The sequence below is a fragment of the Bubalus bubalis genome, chromosome 13 (assembly GCF_019923935.1).
Source record: "Bubalus bubalis isolate 160015118507 breed Murrah chromosome 13, NDDB_SH_1, whole genome shotgun sequence".
Taxonomy (NCBI): Eukaryota; Metazoa; Chordata; class Mammalia; order Artiodactyla; family Bovidae; genus Bubalus; species Bubalus bubalis.
The window spans coordinates 12,609,206-12,627,696 of NC_059169.1; the positions used below are offsets into that span (position 1 = coordinate 12,609,206).

General features: G+C 40.8%; 1 protein-coding gene across 11 annotated transcripts in view; it reads right to left on the reverse strand.

The window, feature by feature from the left end:
- The window catches only part of MBNL2 (muscleblind like splicing regulator 2), a 165,830-nt gene that overhangs the window by 26,112 nt on the left and 121,227 nt on the right, over positions 1–18,491 (reverse strand). For 5 of the 11 annotated variants that reach the window (XM_025262657.3, XM_044927138.2, XM_044927142.2 and 2 more), the window contains 5 exons: positions 17,478–17,741; positions 11,713–11,766; positions 10,919–11,072; positions 3,348–3,383; positions 1,951–2,045 (listed from right to left, as the gene is read on the reverse strand). In XM_025262657.3, the coding sequence (XP_025118442.1) occupies positions 1,951–2,045; positions 3,348–3,383; positions 10,919–11,072; positions 11,713–11,766; positions 17,478–17,741 (603 nt within the window). The remainder of the gene's footprint in view (positions 1–1,950; positions 2,046–3,347; positions 3,384–10,918; positions 11,073–11,712; positions 11,767–17,477; positions 17,742–18,491) is intronic. The other 6 variants (XM_025262659.3, XM_025262661.3, XM_025262658.3 and 3 more) reach the window with 6 other exon arrangements.

The window sequence follows — 18,491 nt, forward strand, 5'->3', positions numbered from 1 at the left end:
TTTTAGTTTTTTGGACTTAATTGAAGTTAACTTATTAGTTCCTTTACCAGTCACACTGTGCTGAAAGTGATTTATTTTAGTTTATGAATAGCTTAGGCCTCTTCCCTACACAAATACATGAGCTTACACATAGGCATGTGATCTCTCAGTATTTTTCTACCAAACGGGGCCAAAAAAATCACTAGGTTGCAAAAATATTTATGATACAGGATCAAGAATTTATCATAATAAAGGGACATAACCTAAAACTCCAAAGTATTTATCTTGACTTCCTTTTTATTCCCAAGAAAGAGCTCTCTGTATTAAAAGTGCTTAACTTGCCATAAAATATAATGTTAAATTCCTCTGTAACCAAAACTATATTCCACTTGAAACTTGTTTTCTTATGAACGGACCTTACAGCAAAACTTCTGTCAAAAATCACAAAAACATAGCTCAAGAAGGCTAGACTTAGACATAAAAGAAACATTTCCAGTTCCCCTACTAAGAGGGACCAAGTAAAAAGAGGAGCTTTGAATCTAGTAATGGAAGGACGCACACTGTCTCTCCCTTCTCCTATCCTATCGTTTGAAAAAAAAAAAAAAAACAACCCTCCAGCTAAGAACTGATGTGATGTTCTTTGTTACATCTGTTTGGAAGCCGAGCTGGCTCTCCTGAGAGGGAAGCTGGCTTGTTGAGGTGCTGAGTGATGAGCTGAGGCGCCGTCACTAGCTGGCATTGCTTGAGTGCCCACCTGGCCTCTCTCCCCTCCCGCCTTTGTTCCTTTTTGCTCTATCACCTTCAGAGGACACGGGGGGAGCTCACAGACTTTGCCTTCGTTTCTTCATTCAAGGGCACTCACACCTGTCTTTTCAGTGATGAGACCTACAGCTCTGGCAACGCTTATTAACTTGAACAAGGAAGGAAGTGTGAATCAGCCCTTCCCGCCTGCAGAATAGAGTTTGGAATCTGCCATTTATACCCAGACATGATTTTTCCCAATTTCTTCCATTCCCTGGGACCTTCCCCCACCCCTTCTTCCTATACTTCTTGTCATCTTTTATCAGTACAGTCGATTTTGTTAAAAAACAAAACAAAACAAAAAAACAAAACGCGGCACGTCTGTGAAGGGAGCGCATGCGCAATCAAGTGTTGATTTTTTTTTTTTTCTGGGCAAGCGAGAGCTGACGCTCATACTCCTCTCCTGGGACCCTGAGCGCACACATTTGCAAGTTGGTTGGCTGGGGTTAGGGTTACAGTCAGCCCGTGGCGACAGGAAACAGCCAACTGGCCCTCACTGAGAAATAGTCCATCCATGGTCTTATTGGCACATGCATTAAACCAAAAGAATTAAACGCCCCTTTATCGGTTATATCCAGCCTTTGTGAACTCGGTGGGCCGGTACTCTGCTTCCAGTACCGTCTGGCTCTCACTTGGGAACCAAGTGAGTTTGAGGAGCACACAAGACCAAGGTGAAATGTTAACCAGAATCATTCAGACCTCAGATTTGACACTAAGGGAAAAAGGGAGGCTTTCCTCAGAGGAGAATGTTTCTTTTCCCCTACAACAGATAACAGGGTCTGAATGAACTGAATCCAAATACAGCCAGTTTTATAGCACCCCCGGGCATGCTTTTCTCATTTTTTTTTTTTTTTTCCCCCTGTGACAATTCACAAACCACTGGATACATAATGCTGTACTAAAAGGAATGTAAGCCTGTCAGGTTAATTACACAATATTAGGTACGAAAACAAACAGTGCAACACAAAACATAGCTACATCATTATTTGCAGTAAATGTTAACTCTAAATAAGTGCAACCTGTCCATAAATGCTGGCTATAAACTAATCAAAAAAATAAAATTTGATGGATAAACATGAAAAAAAAATTCTCACCGAGAATTTTTTTTTTAAATATCAGCACTCATTTAGAGTTTGGGATTTGTGAAAGAAAGCTTTAAAAGGAGCAAACCTGATTGGCTGTGGCTGTTGCTGCGAAGGGGACACTTGTTGCAGGAGTTGTTGCTGCAGAGACAGTGGCTGACGTAGCGCTGTGCATCATGGGTACTTTCAGGAGGGGAACCATGGGAGCAATGAACAGGAGGGTGTAGCATTATGGTAATAGAAGTGGTATTTTGGCATGGTGAATATCAGAGCAGCAAGCCATCATGGGTTAAACCAGCAGATGGCATGCAATCACAATGCAAAGCAAGGAAGCATGGGAGAGAAATAAAAAAGGGAAAATAGCTTATTACAAGTACAATTAAAGGAAGTTTTAAAACATAATCAGTGATTCCCAGAAAGGCCAAAGCAGATTACTTTGGTTGATGTATTTATAAACATTTTTACTTCTAGCAATAGATCATTCCCAATTCAGAGCCTGTGGTGCCTATAATAAAGGGTGCTTCTAAAAATGCAAAATGTAATATCCAAATGAAGTAAGAATATATGATATTCATTTTTTAATCATCATTCTAAAACATCAGAACCTCAACATGTAGGCCTAATTTGGCAAGTCAGAATTTTCCTGGAATGAATTGCAGTTAAATTGAAATTTGGGGGTCAATTTGGGGCTGCCTGTTTGAACTGGAATTACTGGGGTTGTGGTTTATTTGGGTCCATAAACAGTGAAACAAAAATTATGGCCTTGACGTAATTTCTAACACACTGTGAAATAGATATATATTTCACACTGTGAAATAGGCAAATTTTACCAATATTTATTTTTCTTTACTGTAAATGGAACTCATCCACATGTCCTTAAGACAGATTTTTGTACCAAGGCCTTGGGAAGTGTGGGGATAACTTATGTATGTATTAAAAGTTAACATCTATGGGAATAGTAAGGTACAAATACTCATTACAAATAAATCAACACAAAATCAAAAAGTATAGTAAAGCAAGGCAGTTGTGACATTTGTTTTCAAAATACATCCATGTATAATCTTTTAAAATAAGTACTTCTGGGAAACTCTGATAACTCTAACACACAGCAAAGAGGAGATAAAGGCACACCACATGAAACTTTAAAACATTGATGAAATTAGCCTGCCTCTCTGATAAAGTAAGCTTTTTCTCCCCCTTACACTAAACCGTATAAACTCTAAATGGAAACAAAATACAGATCATTAAAAAGCAGACTCGCACTTGTGGTCTTATGTCTTGTAGTGGTTGTTCTAGTCACATTAAAACGGTCATTTTCTTAAGTACATGAGTACATTTTAAAACCTCAACGTTAACTCTAAAGCCAAATAAGCCTTCAGATCTACCAGTTCCTACAGCATTATCTACCATCTCTGAAATAAATCTCAGTCAAGTGAAGGTACTGTACACACTATAAAAGACAAATAAAAAAAGGTTGGAACCTACCAATACTGGTAGCGGGTGTCATGCACAAAACTGACCCTGCGTGTCATGCAATGGTAGGTGGAAAAAAGTGAATAAAGGGAAAGAAACAGGTTAGCGGTTTAGAGTTAACATTCAAAGTGAGATTGAAGCACAACCAGAAATAAGTAGGGTTAGTTAACACAGTCTTTTAGAGTCATTCACATTTTCAGTGCGGACACAGATATATCTGACTTATTTTAAGCCGGTATTCTTCGCTGCCTTTCATACTATGGATTCATCTCCATCAACATGACTCGAATAAGAATGACATGTGATCATGCGGCGGTCTCCTTTCTCTAAGACCTCACAGTATCTTAACAGACATTCTCCAGTTCCTCCTCCGAGGCAGGAAGTGGGTATTTTACAGATGAAAAATCTGAGGCATAGTAACTACTCCAAGGTCATGCATCGTGGGAGTCAAGGGTAAGGCTAGAAATAGAAATCTATTCCTAAAATCCAGGTCAGGTTTGGTATTCACTAGATCACACTGACCTTATTGCATCAAGAGTTTGCTTGTGTGATTGTAGAATGTTTTGTGTCAATGACAATATGAAAATAAAAACAGTAATTAAGATTCTGTACCCTCCAAATCAAAGGGTTGCGGGTCGGGTAAATTTTAGATTGCTGCTTGAAAGCCCTCAATGTAGAAGAGGTTCCCCTGACAGGCTGACCAGGATATGTGTGATCTATTTTCTATTATGAGATTCATTATGATAAAGGAGCGGTGACTTCCCATAAAACTAAGCACTGCTTAGGCAGAGGCTCTGTAAAACTGCAGAACTGGGGCTGGGACAGGACTGGGGTTAGGGGGTTTGTTATGGTTGCTACTAGGTGACCCCTGAGGGGTACCTTTGGCGAAACTCCTAGGAAACCTCAAGTAGGTGTCTAGGTAGGTAGAAGGGAGCGAGGAGGGGGCTAGATTTCAGTCCTTCCCTGGGAATAGCTGTCTTACCTGTGGATGGTCTTATTAATATACTTGAATCAGAAAACTGACCATGAATATAAAGCATGTTGTGGAATACCAAAAAAAAAGAAAGGTATTAAAAGGAATTATCTACTTCTGGTTCAGCTCCTTGAAAATCAAGGTAATGGAAGGATTTAGATAACTGAAGATTGGGTGTCATGTGGCTGCCAGAGAAGCAGTTTTTAATCAAAGTAGGTATATCCACTTAGGGTTCTACAACTGCTTTCTGAAACACTAGATAAAGACTCTGAGATGTGTACGTCTTTATTCTCTCTGCTGAACTGATCACACCTGAGGGAGACTTTTGGCTTGATCTGTATTTTGATCAGATCAGATCAGTCGCTCAGTCGTATTTTGATCAGGCCAATATTAATAACTAGTCAGAAAAAGAGGCTATTTAACTGGGCTCCTCCTGGATTCTTCAGCAAACATGTGCTAATATATCCAGCTGGAAACACATACAAGCACCTCCAAATCCTGTTCATGACACCCTACCTTTCTAACCTTCTTCACAATGAAACTTCTGGAAAGTTACCTATACATACACTTTCACTTCCTTGACCCCATCTGTTCTTCAGTCCTCTCCAATCTGACTTTCATTTTCACCTCTCCACTCAAACTGCGAAGTCATTTCTGCAGTCAGTTGGAGCACTTCCATCTTCATCTAACTTCCTGAGTCATGGTAACATTTAGCACTTGGCTTCTCTGTAATAAACCACTCTTTTCTCTTTCTCCTGGATTTTCTGATGACAGAGACTCACACAAAAACACATACACTCTATATCTCTATACACTAGAGTTTTTTGGGCTCAGACTGATTCCTTTTCAGCTACTCTACACTTTTCTTCTAGTATACCATTCATTCCACGGTATCATTCAATGTAGGATTTAAATATAATCTACAAGCTCAAGGTTTCCAAATTTATGTATCCCTCCCAGATTGCTCCCCTGAGCTCTAGGTCATTCCATCTAACTGCTTATCCAGACTTTTTACTTGGGAGATCTCACAAGCATCTCAAATTTAATACATCCAAGCATTTCCCACAGCACCCATTTCTGCACCTCCAGACACGCTAGATGGGATACATCACTGTCCATGTAGCAGCTGTAGCCTAAACTGAAAGCTCTTCTGGATATCATTTTCCCTTGTGAAATTCCCTGGTCCAACTCACCAATCAGACAGAGCAATTCTGCTTATAAAATGCACCTTCTGTTTGTCTGTTGGTCCATCTCCAGTGCCACTTCTCACCATGACATCTGGGCTCGGATATGCAGTAACATCCTAACTGGTCCTGCCTCCATTCTCATCCCCATTTAGTCCAGGCTCCATTCTGCTGGTGGAGTAAACCTTCCCCATAGAGGTCTGTTCACTTCTCTGCTGCAAATGATTCACTGCCTTCTCATTGCTTTTAGGATAAAGGTTCCCATGTTCTAGTCTGTTTGCCCAGCTCATGTTATACCCCTTTCCCCCTGGCACCAAGCTCCAGACAGATTAGCCTGTCATTTCTCTGAACCAAATTCATCACACGTTTGGCCTGCCTTTGGGCTTCTCCCAAGCCCTCTGCCTAAAAATCATCTTTATCCCATTTTCAAGTCTTAAAGTATATGTTGCCTCTTCCAAAAACTGTTCACTTGTTCTTTTACCTATCTTCACATGCCACTGAAATCAGTTTCCATTTTAAACCTTATTCAACTCTTTACTTTTTCATTCATTATACTCATAAAAATTTTGATTATACATTTATATGGCTGTTCACTGAAATCCACCCCTCCTCTTCAGCTGTAAACTCTGGAGGGCAGGGTTCATGTCTGTCTACATCTATGGGGTATACAGTAGGCAGTCAGTTAATTGAGTGAATGTTCTCATCTGCCAGTGAGAGTGTGTTGGGAGCAACTTGTTCCTAAAATTCATTAAAGTACCCAGTTTGTGAACGATTTCAAAGTCAACTATGACTGGATTCAAAGTTACTCCTTTAGAAATTTCACGTTATTCTTTTACGTTCCAACATGGATGGGCTTTCCTGGAATACACACAAATGTCACGGGGTTGCAAACCATCAACAGCAGCTCCTGCAGCCACACTGGGCTAGGGGGTGCCTATCCTTTGTCCTCAGTTCAGGACGTGGCTTAAACACTCAACCTAATTAATGTGATGAGCATCTCTATGGGGCCAAAAGTGATACAGACTTTGTGAAAGTCGCTCAGTCGTGTCCAACTCTTTGCGACCCCATGGACTATACAGTCCATGGAATTCTCCAGGCCAGAATACTGGAGTGGGTAGCTGTTCCCTTCTCCAGGGGATCTTCCCAACTCAGGGATTGAACCCAGGTCTCCCACAATGCAGGTGGATTCTTTACCAGCTGAGCCACCAGGTAAGCCCGATATGAATATTTGAAACACATGATTTTTGCAGTGTGTGGCTATCTTACTCAATGTCAGATTCTTCTCCTGATTTCTTTCTAAGCCCCATCTCTGCCTTTTCACCCCACTGTCACCCTCCCCTCACCAACACAGCCTCTCCAGTATGTCACACTAGAGATACAATGGACAATTGGTTATTCCTCAAACACACTCTTCCCAATCCATGCTCTTCCCCCTGCCTGGGATGCTCTTCCCCCACTGGTAGAATTTTCCTCTCCAAGTCCTAAGGACATTTCTCCTCCTTTGGAAAGTCTTTCTTTCCAAAGTTAGTCTTTCTTGCTGCATGTCGCTTGTCACCACCACCTACTGTAGATCTGATGGCCAAATACACTGTCTCTTTCTTCTTCACTCTCCAATTCTCTACGGTGCTCTGCATGAGATTTGACTTTTGCCTTGTTCTGAACTCCTTTGGGTGCTCCTACTCCTTTGGAACCCAGAACAGACCATGTGTTCGAGAACAGCTTGCTGAATTAAATAGGATAAATACATTCTGCTGTGGTTATATACATAGCGTTTCCACTAAACACTGACCAATCTTTCATCAAGATGTGTGAGAAGCTTATGTAAGAGTATGGTTTCTGATCATCAGGGAAGATCTGCGCTAGCACCGCCCTGTCCTCCTTACTCTGTATTTCCAACTTAATGAACTAAGTCAGTGAGAGTCAGTGGGCCATCTCTGTTCCGCCTGATAGAAGCATTTCACTAAGGCATTAATTCTATCAACAAAGACTTTTCAAATGTCTTCTGCTTCAGTTGCACAAATATTTCAAGTCTACAATCTCTGAGTAGGATTATCGGGACACGTCCATAAATCATATATTCCACTTTGCAGCATAAGCACAGCCTCAGTTTTCCCATCTGCAAAATGCAAATAATTATGCCTTCCACTGGCAGAACTATCCTGAAGAGTAATGTGATAAGAACACTTACAGGAACTCAGAATAAACCTGTCAGAGAAATGTCAAGAATTATTATGCTGCTATTTTTGTGTGTGGTTTTTGTCACTTTCCTAACAGAGCAAAGGAAAAGTATAACCACTAGGTTAAAATAATTCCTATCAAAAAAGGAAAAATCCCACTCACTGCCAATGTGCTAGGGCATCAACCAGGGTGATAATTATATTACCATGGGTTTGGGGAAGAATCCCATATTTTGCATAATATTTTATATTAGTATTTCCCCAGCCTGGAGGCAGAGTTCCTAAAATTCAAAGTCACATTGTATCAATGGGAGAATTTTAGCAGTATATTAAAAACTTCATTGCGAATGACCTTTCAATAAAGCATAACTTCCAGGAGAACATAAACATTTTTTGTTTCATCTTTATGATAATTGTTAATGTATTTATAGAAAAATCAGTTAATTTAAAAGTAATGAGCCCTTCATTTACCAATTAAAAAAATTTTTTTTGAGCATCATCAAAAAAAGTTTTGAGCATCATCATTTAATTTGCAGGATTTAAAACAACAATGATTAACAAAGACTGATTATCATCATTGTCATCTTAAATTAGGCTAAAAATGTGGCCTATGAGAAAGAAAGCTGAAATAAAAACTACAGGAAAATAAACACTGAATTTTCTGTTATGGAATTAACTAAGGGATGGACTATGCTGTGTGTGTGTGTGTGTTTGCAAGTGCACTCAGTCACATCTGACTCTTTGAGACCCCATGGACTATAGCCCTCCAGGCTCCTCTGTCCATGGAATTTTCCAGGCAAGAATATTGGAGTGGGTGGCCATTTCCTCCTCCAAAGGATCTTCCCGACCCAGAGCTCGAACCCGAGTTTCCTGCCTCTCTTGCATTGGGAGGCGTATTCTTTACCACTGAGCCATCTGGGAAGCCCAGGACTTATGCTAAAATCCTTTTAATAAAATTATTCTTTCATCATTTAAAAGAAACATGTGAAAACTTCACAGAAGTTGAAATACGCTTCAGAGCATGAGATCCACATGTCTGTTCACGATATTTATATCATGTTACAGATGTAAATACTTCTAAACCACAGAATTAAGTGGACTAGGACCCACTGTTCGGCTCCCAAAGCTCACTCAACAGAGGGTTGCTGGACACATTTGAACAGTTCTTAAAGAGTCCAGCAGAGGGCGGAAGTGCACAACCACAGCACCCAGCACGGCCTTTGGGCCCTCTACACGTGTCTCACCAACTCTAATCAGGTCATGGCAAAACAGGGATGTTATTTGTTCGTGCTTTGGCAGTCTTTAAGTGGTTTCCAGGTGAAATATTTTTAAATGAGAATTCTTCCAGTGATATGACAAAAAGAGGAAGAGTTAAGTATGGGTTAGAGGCCTTCAGTCTTTTGCATGGCTTAGCTCCAGGGTTTCAGAGGCATTCCCAGGAAATGGCGGTGGCTTTACTACCCAGTCTTCAGAAAGGACTTGCCTTTTTCTGTTTTCCCCCTCAGTATATTCTTCCATATTTTTTTCTCCCTTAAAACATCTAGTGATGAGGTCTATAAAATAAGACACTTGGAGAAACCACACAGAACCTCAAGAAAAGTTTAACTTCTAGTAATTATTTTATAAACATGTGCCTTCAAGTGGATTACAAGTACTATTACTGCTATGCTACAACTGCCCTTAAATGTCACCAATTAAGGCTGAAATCGGACAAGAGTGAAGCCCTGATAATTACTGATTTAGAGACTCACTCTATAGGTCTGTGAGTCTATTTATGTTAAGAGAACTAAACTAAGAAAACTGTACGCTAAGAACCACTGTACTCAGTTGATATTTTTACTACAATCTAAATATACTACAATCTAAATACTCTTAATAATAATTCATTTCAAAGTATAGATTTTATATGAAGAATAGGATAGAAATATTTATTCAACTCCCTCCTATGTTAATTCCAGATATGCTACAGTATTTAAGAAAACGGGTAAGAAACCTGAAAAGTCCACCCAAGTGGATTGGGATCAGTATGCTTCTTTAGGATAAAATTGTTCTTCATCTATATTGACCTTTAAGTCACTATCACGGGATGAAAATTTTGACTTCAAACTAAGAATTCAATGGACAGTCTTCTCACTAAAGCTTAAGTCACTCCTGGTTCTTTTAAAAAAAATTTTTTTTTGGATCCTCTAGCAAAGTTTATTTTGCAGATATTATCCCTGCGTTTAGCTCAGATTAAAAGGTCAAAACCCCAGCCATTTATGGTGACTCTTTGTGTTTGTACATGTATATAGGTCTGTGGTCAGGGAGGTGGGTAAAAACATGGAGGAGGGTTGGCATGTATTGTATTTTTGCTTCTTCACTTTTATCTGATGTTTTACACCAGACTCCAAAAGAGGACTCTGGCCTCCACATACGGAGGCCGGCTGGTGTCATGTCATGTAAATCAAACTGGTCTCAGGGTAACTGGGTTCTAGGTCTTTTTCTCATTAGTCCTGCCACCTTGGGAAGTCACTTCACATTTGGGGGGCCTCAGCTTTCTCATCTGTAAAACAATCAACTGGATGCAGAGATCACTAAGACTCCTTTAACCTTCAAGATTCTATGATTAATAGAATTCATTTCTTAGTAGAACGACAGAGTTAAGCACCTTAGCACCTACTATTATCAGGCATTGGCTTAGAAACTGAGGATAAGAGGTTTCTATATTTGTGAACTTGGTGGAAATTGAGAAGGATGGCAAAAGAGAGAGAATGGATGTAAAAATATGAGTAGAGGATTGCTTTAATTTGAATAGCCTCATTTTGTTTTTTTGTTTTTGTTTTTTTTAGTGCTCTGAATAGGAATAGAAAAAAAAAGGTTAGTATTTACTGGAATTGCTATTTTTAGGTCATTCAGGGTTAATGACAAGTTTCAATTGTCACACATAAGAGGTCTTCTTTACATAAACAATTTTACACAGTTCGTGTAAATACGAGAAACCCAAAGCCCTAACTGCTATTTGCTTCTCATAGGTTCAGTCGGTCACTTAACTCTACAGAATATTTGGCTTTAGAATCCTAACCGTCTTTAGCTATCTTCCCAAGCAAGGTAAATTATCTAGATAGCTAGGACAATGACAAGTGTCAGGCTGTATTTATCGTACCTTTGAAAAAGCAAACTAGATGCCACCAAACAGCTTAAAGGAATGAGAAAGAAAGCACATGACGGAGGGCACAGGGACACAGGACTTGGGACTGCCAGGGCACGCACCTGTGGGGATGAACGCGGGGTGCTGCTGCAGCTGGGCACTGCTGAGAGCCTGCTGGTAGTGCAAGACGCTGGGGTTAAACACGGTGCTCGCACCGTTGCTTTTTTCAAGTGCTTGTCTCTTTGGTAAAGGATGAAGAGCACCAGGAGGGAAGGCCTAGAAGTGAAGAATCGGAGAAGACATGTATAACTCAAAGTAAACACGCCTTCAGTGTCTACAGAGATCATCAATCGCAACAAACTTTTAAAAAACGACAGCTAAGGAGATGCCTCTGCCATGCACCTTAATTTAAACAGCGGCAATGTCGAATGAGTGAGAACTTGTTATTGCGAGCGAAAGCATGACTTCGGTAACCCCAAAACGGTAGCATCTTAACTAAGGAAAAGAAAAACTATCAAGCAACAACAGCGAAAAATGACTTCAGCTTTTAAAATGAGTTAAACTATTCTAAGGGGGGGAGGGGGAGGAAGCATTTGTGTTATGAATATTAATACCTATTCTTTTCTTTAACTAAAAATGGCAATTTCTTGAATTTAAAGGTTAATTAGGATTATCATGAGCATTTTTTATGAGCCAAGTAATTTAAATTTGCTTCACTCTTTTGGAAAAGGTATTAAAATTGGTTAGGATTAATTTATTCCACATATTACATATGAAAATGAGATGGCTAAACACCTTATTGAATTTTTCTCATTAAACATAATGATTGTTTGCAACCGATATTTTACAAGTAATACAAATCTCGATGGTTCTCTGAAAAGCTACATGCAAAGCGAAAGGTGAAAGGTCAAAGTACCAGGTCTACAGATGCTTCGAGAGGTCGCTTCATTGCTTTGGCAGTCGACTGAGTCTTTTAATAACAGGCAGCGAGCACATGATGGCAGTGGGCCAATGGGATTCAAGCGAATTAACATACAGGTAAACAGCAAGCAGAGGTGCATCATGGGAACGGCATTGCATTGTGGATAGGTGAGAAGGAAAAAAATATTCTGAATGCAATATACAACGTACAAAACACTAGGCATGCACAACAACAAAAATGTTCTCTAAAGAAATGAATATTACACCTTAAATTAGTATTGAAGCAAAAATGCATCTACTATACCTTAGTTAAAAGCATATAAGAGAGTAAAATATAGATGTTTGAAATTCAGGAAAGTTAATTAAACAGCAGCTTGCATACACACCATAAGCATTTTTATATTGCTTCAGAAAAAAATGCAAAACTTTCAAGGGCCACAGGATTGAAGAACTTCTGATAAGTTAGTTTTCAAATATAAAATAATGAATGCACTATGTATAAGATCCAAGTTGAAAAAAAAATTACGTCTTTAACTTTCATAAACGTAAGTTTTAATGATGATCTAGCCTAACAAAATGAAGTGGCAAACTGAGACAAACAATTCAGGCAAAAAAATATTCAAACACAAGATTATCTAGGCAAAACGGTTTGGGTTTGGATCTTAATTTTTTGTCTGAATTATGTGGATAATTGTCTCAATTTTTCTCTTCACTCTGCTAGTGTGCATCTGGCAATATGCAGTAAGCTTCCAAACTTAACAAGTTTTGAATTTGAAGAGTAGGTTTCTCAAATTTCCATTTCATTCCACCGTATGGTTTCTAATGACTAACTTATCTTCCATTCTGTTTTCCACCACATCTGAAATTTCTATTCAATTTATGGCAAACAACTTACCGGGATTACACTGAGAAAATACCCTTTAAAGGGTATTTGATGTCCTCGGGTATCAAAATAATTTTATCTAATAATTCTATTTGTACTTTTAACTACAATCAGTGACCAACCCACTTAATGAGAGGTGGAACTCTTGGCTAGAACAGGTACAATAGCTAAAAATAGCAAAAACAGCTAAAAAATAGCAATGAACTGCTTGGAATATAAGAAGTAAGATAATATCTTTAACTTATAACCATCCTTTGGGCAGATAGTTTCATTTAAACAGCTGAAATAATAATAAATAGTGATTGATTTAGACCACGATGAGAAAATCTTCCTGTTCCTTGATAACTGTTGTAAGAAATCTAAAAATTTTATGATGGAATTCTATGAAAATAAAGTCAAAGGAATAGCTCCAATGCAAAAAAAAAAAAAAATGAAATACCCCTTTTCTATGTTTAGCACAATAGGTAAATCCCCAAGGCTTGTATAACAAATACAAAATGTTTTATTCTAAAGCTCTGAGTTACAAGTATGGCATTTAGAAGAAAATGGGATAGTATTTAACCCTTAAAATGGGAACAATGAATGACATTTTCCTTGGCCAATAAAGAGCTGTTCTTCATCATTTGATGTTTCAGGATTAAAAGTATGAAAGTGACAGGAGATAAAGGGCTAAGGGTGAGTTGGTGGCGGGGGACTAGAAATAAAGTGGAAAGGACTGTAGGGAGAGAAGAGGTTTAGAATGGCCAATGGAAAAGATGTTTTGGAAGGCAGTCTGGATAGAGGCCATCACAGAGAAAATCATCGTTCTACAGGCAGAACTGTGAACATCTGAAAAAACCAACAAGATTCAGAACAAGAAAGCTTTGCATATTCTTTTCTCCAATGTCAGTCTGCCATGATGTAACTTTCATGACACCACTTTTATTTTTTTATTCCAATATATTTTTACATTGCTAGATAATAAAAAATTTTTTTTGCTTACAAGAGCCTATACTAACTACATAAGGCTCCATAGCCTGTTCTCACAGAGTGCACTAACATTAACTGGATCAAACAAAGTGAACGCGTCAGTCACTCAGTCGTGTTGGACTCTGCGACCCCACAGACTGTAGCCCACCAGGCTCCTCTGACCATGGGGTTCTCCGGGCAAGAATATTGGAGTGGGTTGCCATTCCCTTCTCCAGGGGGGTCTTCCCAATTCAGGGATCAAACCTGGGTCTCCCACATTGCAGGCAGATTCTTTACTGTCTGAGCCACAGGAAAGCTTATTAACTGGATGGTTAAACTCAAAATCATTTTGGCCTGGACTTTCTGGATTCCATTCTTCCCTTCACTTTTTCAGTCCTTGGGAGATAAACAACACACCTACTCTTGGGTTGATCTTTTCTGATATGCTAACTAGGAGAGTGATTATGTCTCTAAAGCCTGGTGCTCGTGAACAAAATTTTGAACAAAAGATCATTTAACGAAGTCTCCGAGTAGAAAAAGAGATATTAAGTATTTCTCCCTAGGATAATCACCTGAAAGGCTAATGTCCTCTTTTTTCCAATCTGCATTTGATGAATGTAATTTCCATCGAAATTATAATAAACTAGGAATTTAAAGAAGCTGAGAGCTCTAAAGTGAGCTGGACACGGAGAGCATCTCTCTTTCTACCACTCACTTGGGTTTCTTTACTAGATGCAAATATCTTGTCTTTTCAAGGAAACACACAGCTCCTGGAGTGGACATATAAATATCTTGCATGTCTCACGCTTTGAGGGATATGTGTGGAATGTATTTTAAAAACTGTATGGGTGAATAATCATACAGTTATATGTTATATAATGTGCCTTTGTAGTACACAGATGTTCTGTTTTAGAGGATATTATGTGACTGCAGCCATATGTTTACCTATATTGAAAAATCTTGAGGCTTAGAGCAGACCTCAGAGATCCCCAAGGCCAGTGAACCTTGGGAGCATCCTTAGGCACCTACGCAGAGAACCAGATTCTCTTTAATTGATCCCCTACTATGTGCCAGATACTGAGCATCCATTCTAGCTGGCTTCACCAACATTTCTGATCCTCTGTCCCCTCTCCGAGCCTTCTCTATAGCATCTGTGCATGTAGCCAGGCATTTCATTTTCTGGATCAAGGAGCAAGCCAACTTCAAGGCAAGCGAACCAATTGCCCGGCCTTAGAGGTAAAGACCAAACCTGAGGAGTCAAGAATCGTGGATGACAGTAACCAGAGCTGCTACTTCAATGCAGAAGAAAGGGATATGGACAAGTAGGATGGAATTCAAAGTTCCTGAACATGTTTTCGTGACTAGCTGATGGCAGCTGGTCTTGTTTCCTTTTTCAAAATAAGTATCTTCTGGTGCAGCCCCATTATGGGGGGTGTGTGTGTGTGTGTGTATATGTCTGTGTGTGAAGAAAGACTGTTGTCTTGAAGACCAGATATCCTTTGTGTTAAAATTATCAAAGAGAAGCTCTGACTTATTTTCACATTTGAAAAATTCTGGTGAGGATGATGCCATGTTTTAAGAGGTATTGGACAAGTATAAGGCTCTGAAGGAAGAGATGCCTCTTTTTCTGGACTCAAAGCTTTGAATTCATTGTCAGGGTCCAATTAATCAAAAGAAGCAGACATTCCTGGACAACAGTAAAAACTACACTACAGAAATTCTTGGAGCTCAGGCATGGAACCCAGGTGAATGGAATACTAATATCTTCTGGCTGCAATCATCACACCCATTCATTCTCCTAAAGAAATAAGATAATCATTTTTCCTTCATGGTGCTGAGTAATCTTGTTACTAGAGTAAGAAGACTTTGACTTCATCCAACTGTAACTGGTTTCAAATGAGCCTCTCACTTTCAAAAGACACTGCAGATTCAGTAACTTTCATGTCATTGTCAGAAAGAACCTGATGCGTTTGTTCTGAAACTACATTCCTTTGGGTTGTCTTTGATGATGCTGCAAGCCCACCTGAAGTATCAGGACTCCAAGCCCAGCACAGTGTAACAATCGAGGCAACTACAGTAACTAAACATACTGACATCCACTCTAACAGCCTTTGTGCACTCGGATGAGAAGGGTGTGCAACTGCACGGAAAAGGGCACGTAGACTGGCAATTTAAAGAAATCAGGTGGTGTGTATAAATGTAATGGCATTTCTTCTCTTAATCTCCATCAACCCAGGTCATCTACCATTGACTTATTCTAGGTACACTGCTCCTTCAATGATTCAAGAACATATTGATTATGTAGATGTTAGGACTGCCACTTCTCTCCTTCAGTGATTCAAGAACATGTTGATTATGCAGATGTTAGGACTGCAAGTAGTGTGTGTTGTGTTAGTCGCTCACTTGTATCTGACTCTTTGCAACCCCACAGATTGTAGCCAGCCAGGCTCCTGTGTCCATGGAATTCTTCAAGGAAGAATACTGGGATGACTTACCATTCCCTTCCTTCTCCAGGGGATCTTCCCCACCCAGGGATCGAACCTAGGTCTCCTGCTTTGCAGGCAGATTCTTTACCCTCTGAGCCACCAGGGAAACCCACTTCTAGGTAACAGGCAGATAAATCAAGGCTCAGATAACTCAGATAAATTCAGGGCTCAGCGCTAAAGGTTAGTACCCGTGGTTTGTTGTATTTAACAGGTTATCTAAGGAATAAGGACTGATTTTTTTCATAGTTCTAGAAGCTGGACCCCATGATGCATTTCCATCACGTCATGGAGGACAGTTATCCCTGTCACTTACTGAACTCCAAGCTCCGCGAGGGCAAGGAAAACTGCCTAATTTATTTATTCCATCCAGCAAGTGCCCGATGAGCGCCAGGTCTCATGGATTATCCAGTGTCTATCACACATTAAAACACACTGACGTCAAGCCAGAGATCCACACCACAACAGATTAATTCTACAACCCTGTGCTGGTGGTGCTCAAACTTTGCGGCACAACGGACTCCCGGGGAGCTGGAAAAGAAAAGGCGCATGCCCGGGTCACACCCAAATAAGAAGCCTGGGGGAAGTGGCTGCCCTCAGAAACTTTCACGTGCCCTCAGGTAATCCCAGACTACAGAAGCCTGGCAAGAGCAGTCCACGGGGTTGCAAAGAGTCGGACTTCACTTAGCGACCGAACAACAGCGTGTTCTAGGCAGCTGCTTCTCAAACGTTACTATGTATACAATCCACCTGGGGAATGTTTGAAAATTTAAATCCTGATCCCAAAGGTCTGGGGCGGGGGGCCTGAGTCGAGCTTTAACAGGCTCCCAGAGGTGCTTGGGGAGGCCTGTGCCTTTAACTCAGGGGACTTGGGGCTAGCTTCCTGGCCTTTTATTTTATTATTATTTTTCAAAGCACCATCCATACAGCTCCATCTTCATCTGTTTCATGACTTGATGTTCTGCATAAATTTTCTTTTAGGGAGAGAGCGAGTTTGCAGCATGGCCTTTGTAATAAGTAACAAGAAGTGGGGAGCAAAAAAATAGGGGCAGTGGCTCCCGGCCCGGGTCCATCCTCCGCCCGGTTCTTCTCTCTCCCCGGCTCCGGGCCGCCTCCCTGGTCCTTCTAGCCCGGTCCCGCCCGCGTCCGCGCTCCGAGAGGCGCGCTGGGCTTGGGGAGGGGCCCTCGCACCCGCCCCCGGCTTCCCTGCGCCCGCCTGAGGGATTTACTTATTGTGCTGCGAAGGGAAGTAGGGAAGAACGGAACAAAACGAAAACGAAACGGGCGGGGCGGGGAAACCACGACAGGACGGAGGCAGCGGAGCAGCGGGAGCGCCAGCCGGCCCCGCTCCCGGCGGCGAGGCGCGCGTGCGCGTGCCCGCGCGGAAGGCGCGGCTCCGGGCGCGCGGGCTTCGGGGAAGGTGCGCGGCGCGCGCGCCCCACTTACCATGACTGTGGCCGCGGCCGCGGCTGCCTGGGCGGCCACCGCGGCCTGGTTGGCTTGGTGCTGCGCAGCTTTGATTTTGGCCTGCAAGTGTGCAGGAGGGTGAAAATATTTGCATTTCTCCCTCATGCAACGCCCCTTTATGTAATCCATACAAACGGTTACGGTGTTGTCGTTTGTGTCGACCATGGTGCTGTCGGCGGGGTGTGCAAAGCGGCAGTCGGTCTCTCCCCGGGCACAGTTTCCTCGCTGGAACTCCCTGCAGACCTAGGACACGGGGGGAGAGGAGCATGCGATGCAGTAAAAAAAAAAAGAAGAAGAAGAAGATGCTTTCCCGTTCTTTGAATGCTGGCTTTTGTGCCATTTACAATCAACATTCGATTATCCAGAACCCAAGTCACTGGAATCCCGGGCAAACTATGATCACTTGAGTTTTGCTTCGCCCTGTTTTCTGGGGTGAGAAACTGTATTGAGCAAGGAACTAAAAATCTACACTTCAGCTAAGATAACAGAAAAATCAACAAGGCTCCCATTGTTCTTGGGTTTTATTTATATTTATTTATTTTTATAGAGAAGGGAAGGAAGGAAAGAAAATATGTTATATATATACTAATTCAGAGATTATATACACACACATATATGTATGTATAAAATCTGGTCTTCTGTATATAACTACATCTCCTACCATGACAACTCTGGGAAGTTGCGGGGTTTTTTGCGTGGAGGGATTATTTCACCAAGGATCCAGCCACAACATCATAGCTGCACAATTCCAAAAAGAATTAAGGAGAAGTGACAAACTTGTTTCTCCTCCCTGAGGATGGGAAGTGGGGGGCAGGGTGAATGTGAATACTCCCGTTTTCCCCTAAATCTCTCCTGCTCTACAAGATAAGGTGGGCTTCTAATCATAGATTAGAAGAACTATGATACCCAAGACATCAAAACTTTCATTTCAGTCACAATATTATTATTTTTGACAATAAAGAAAAGATAAAAAGGAGAGAAATATGGGACGAG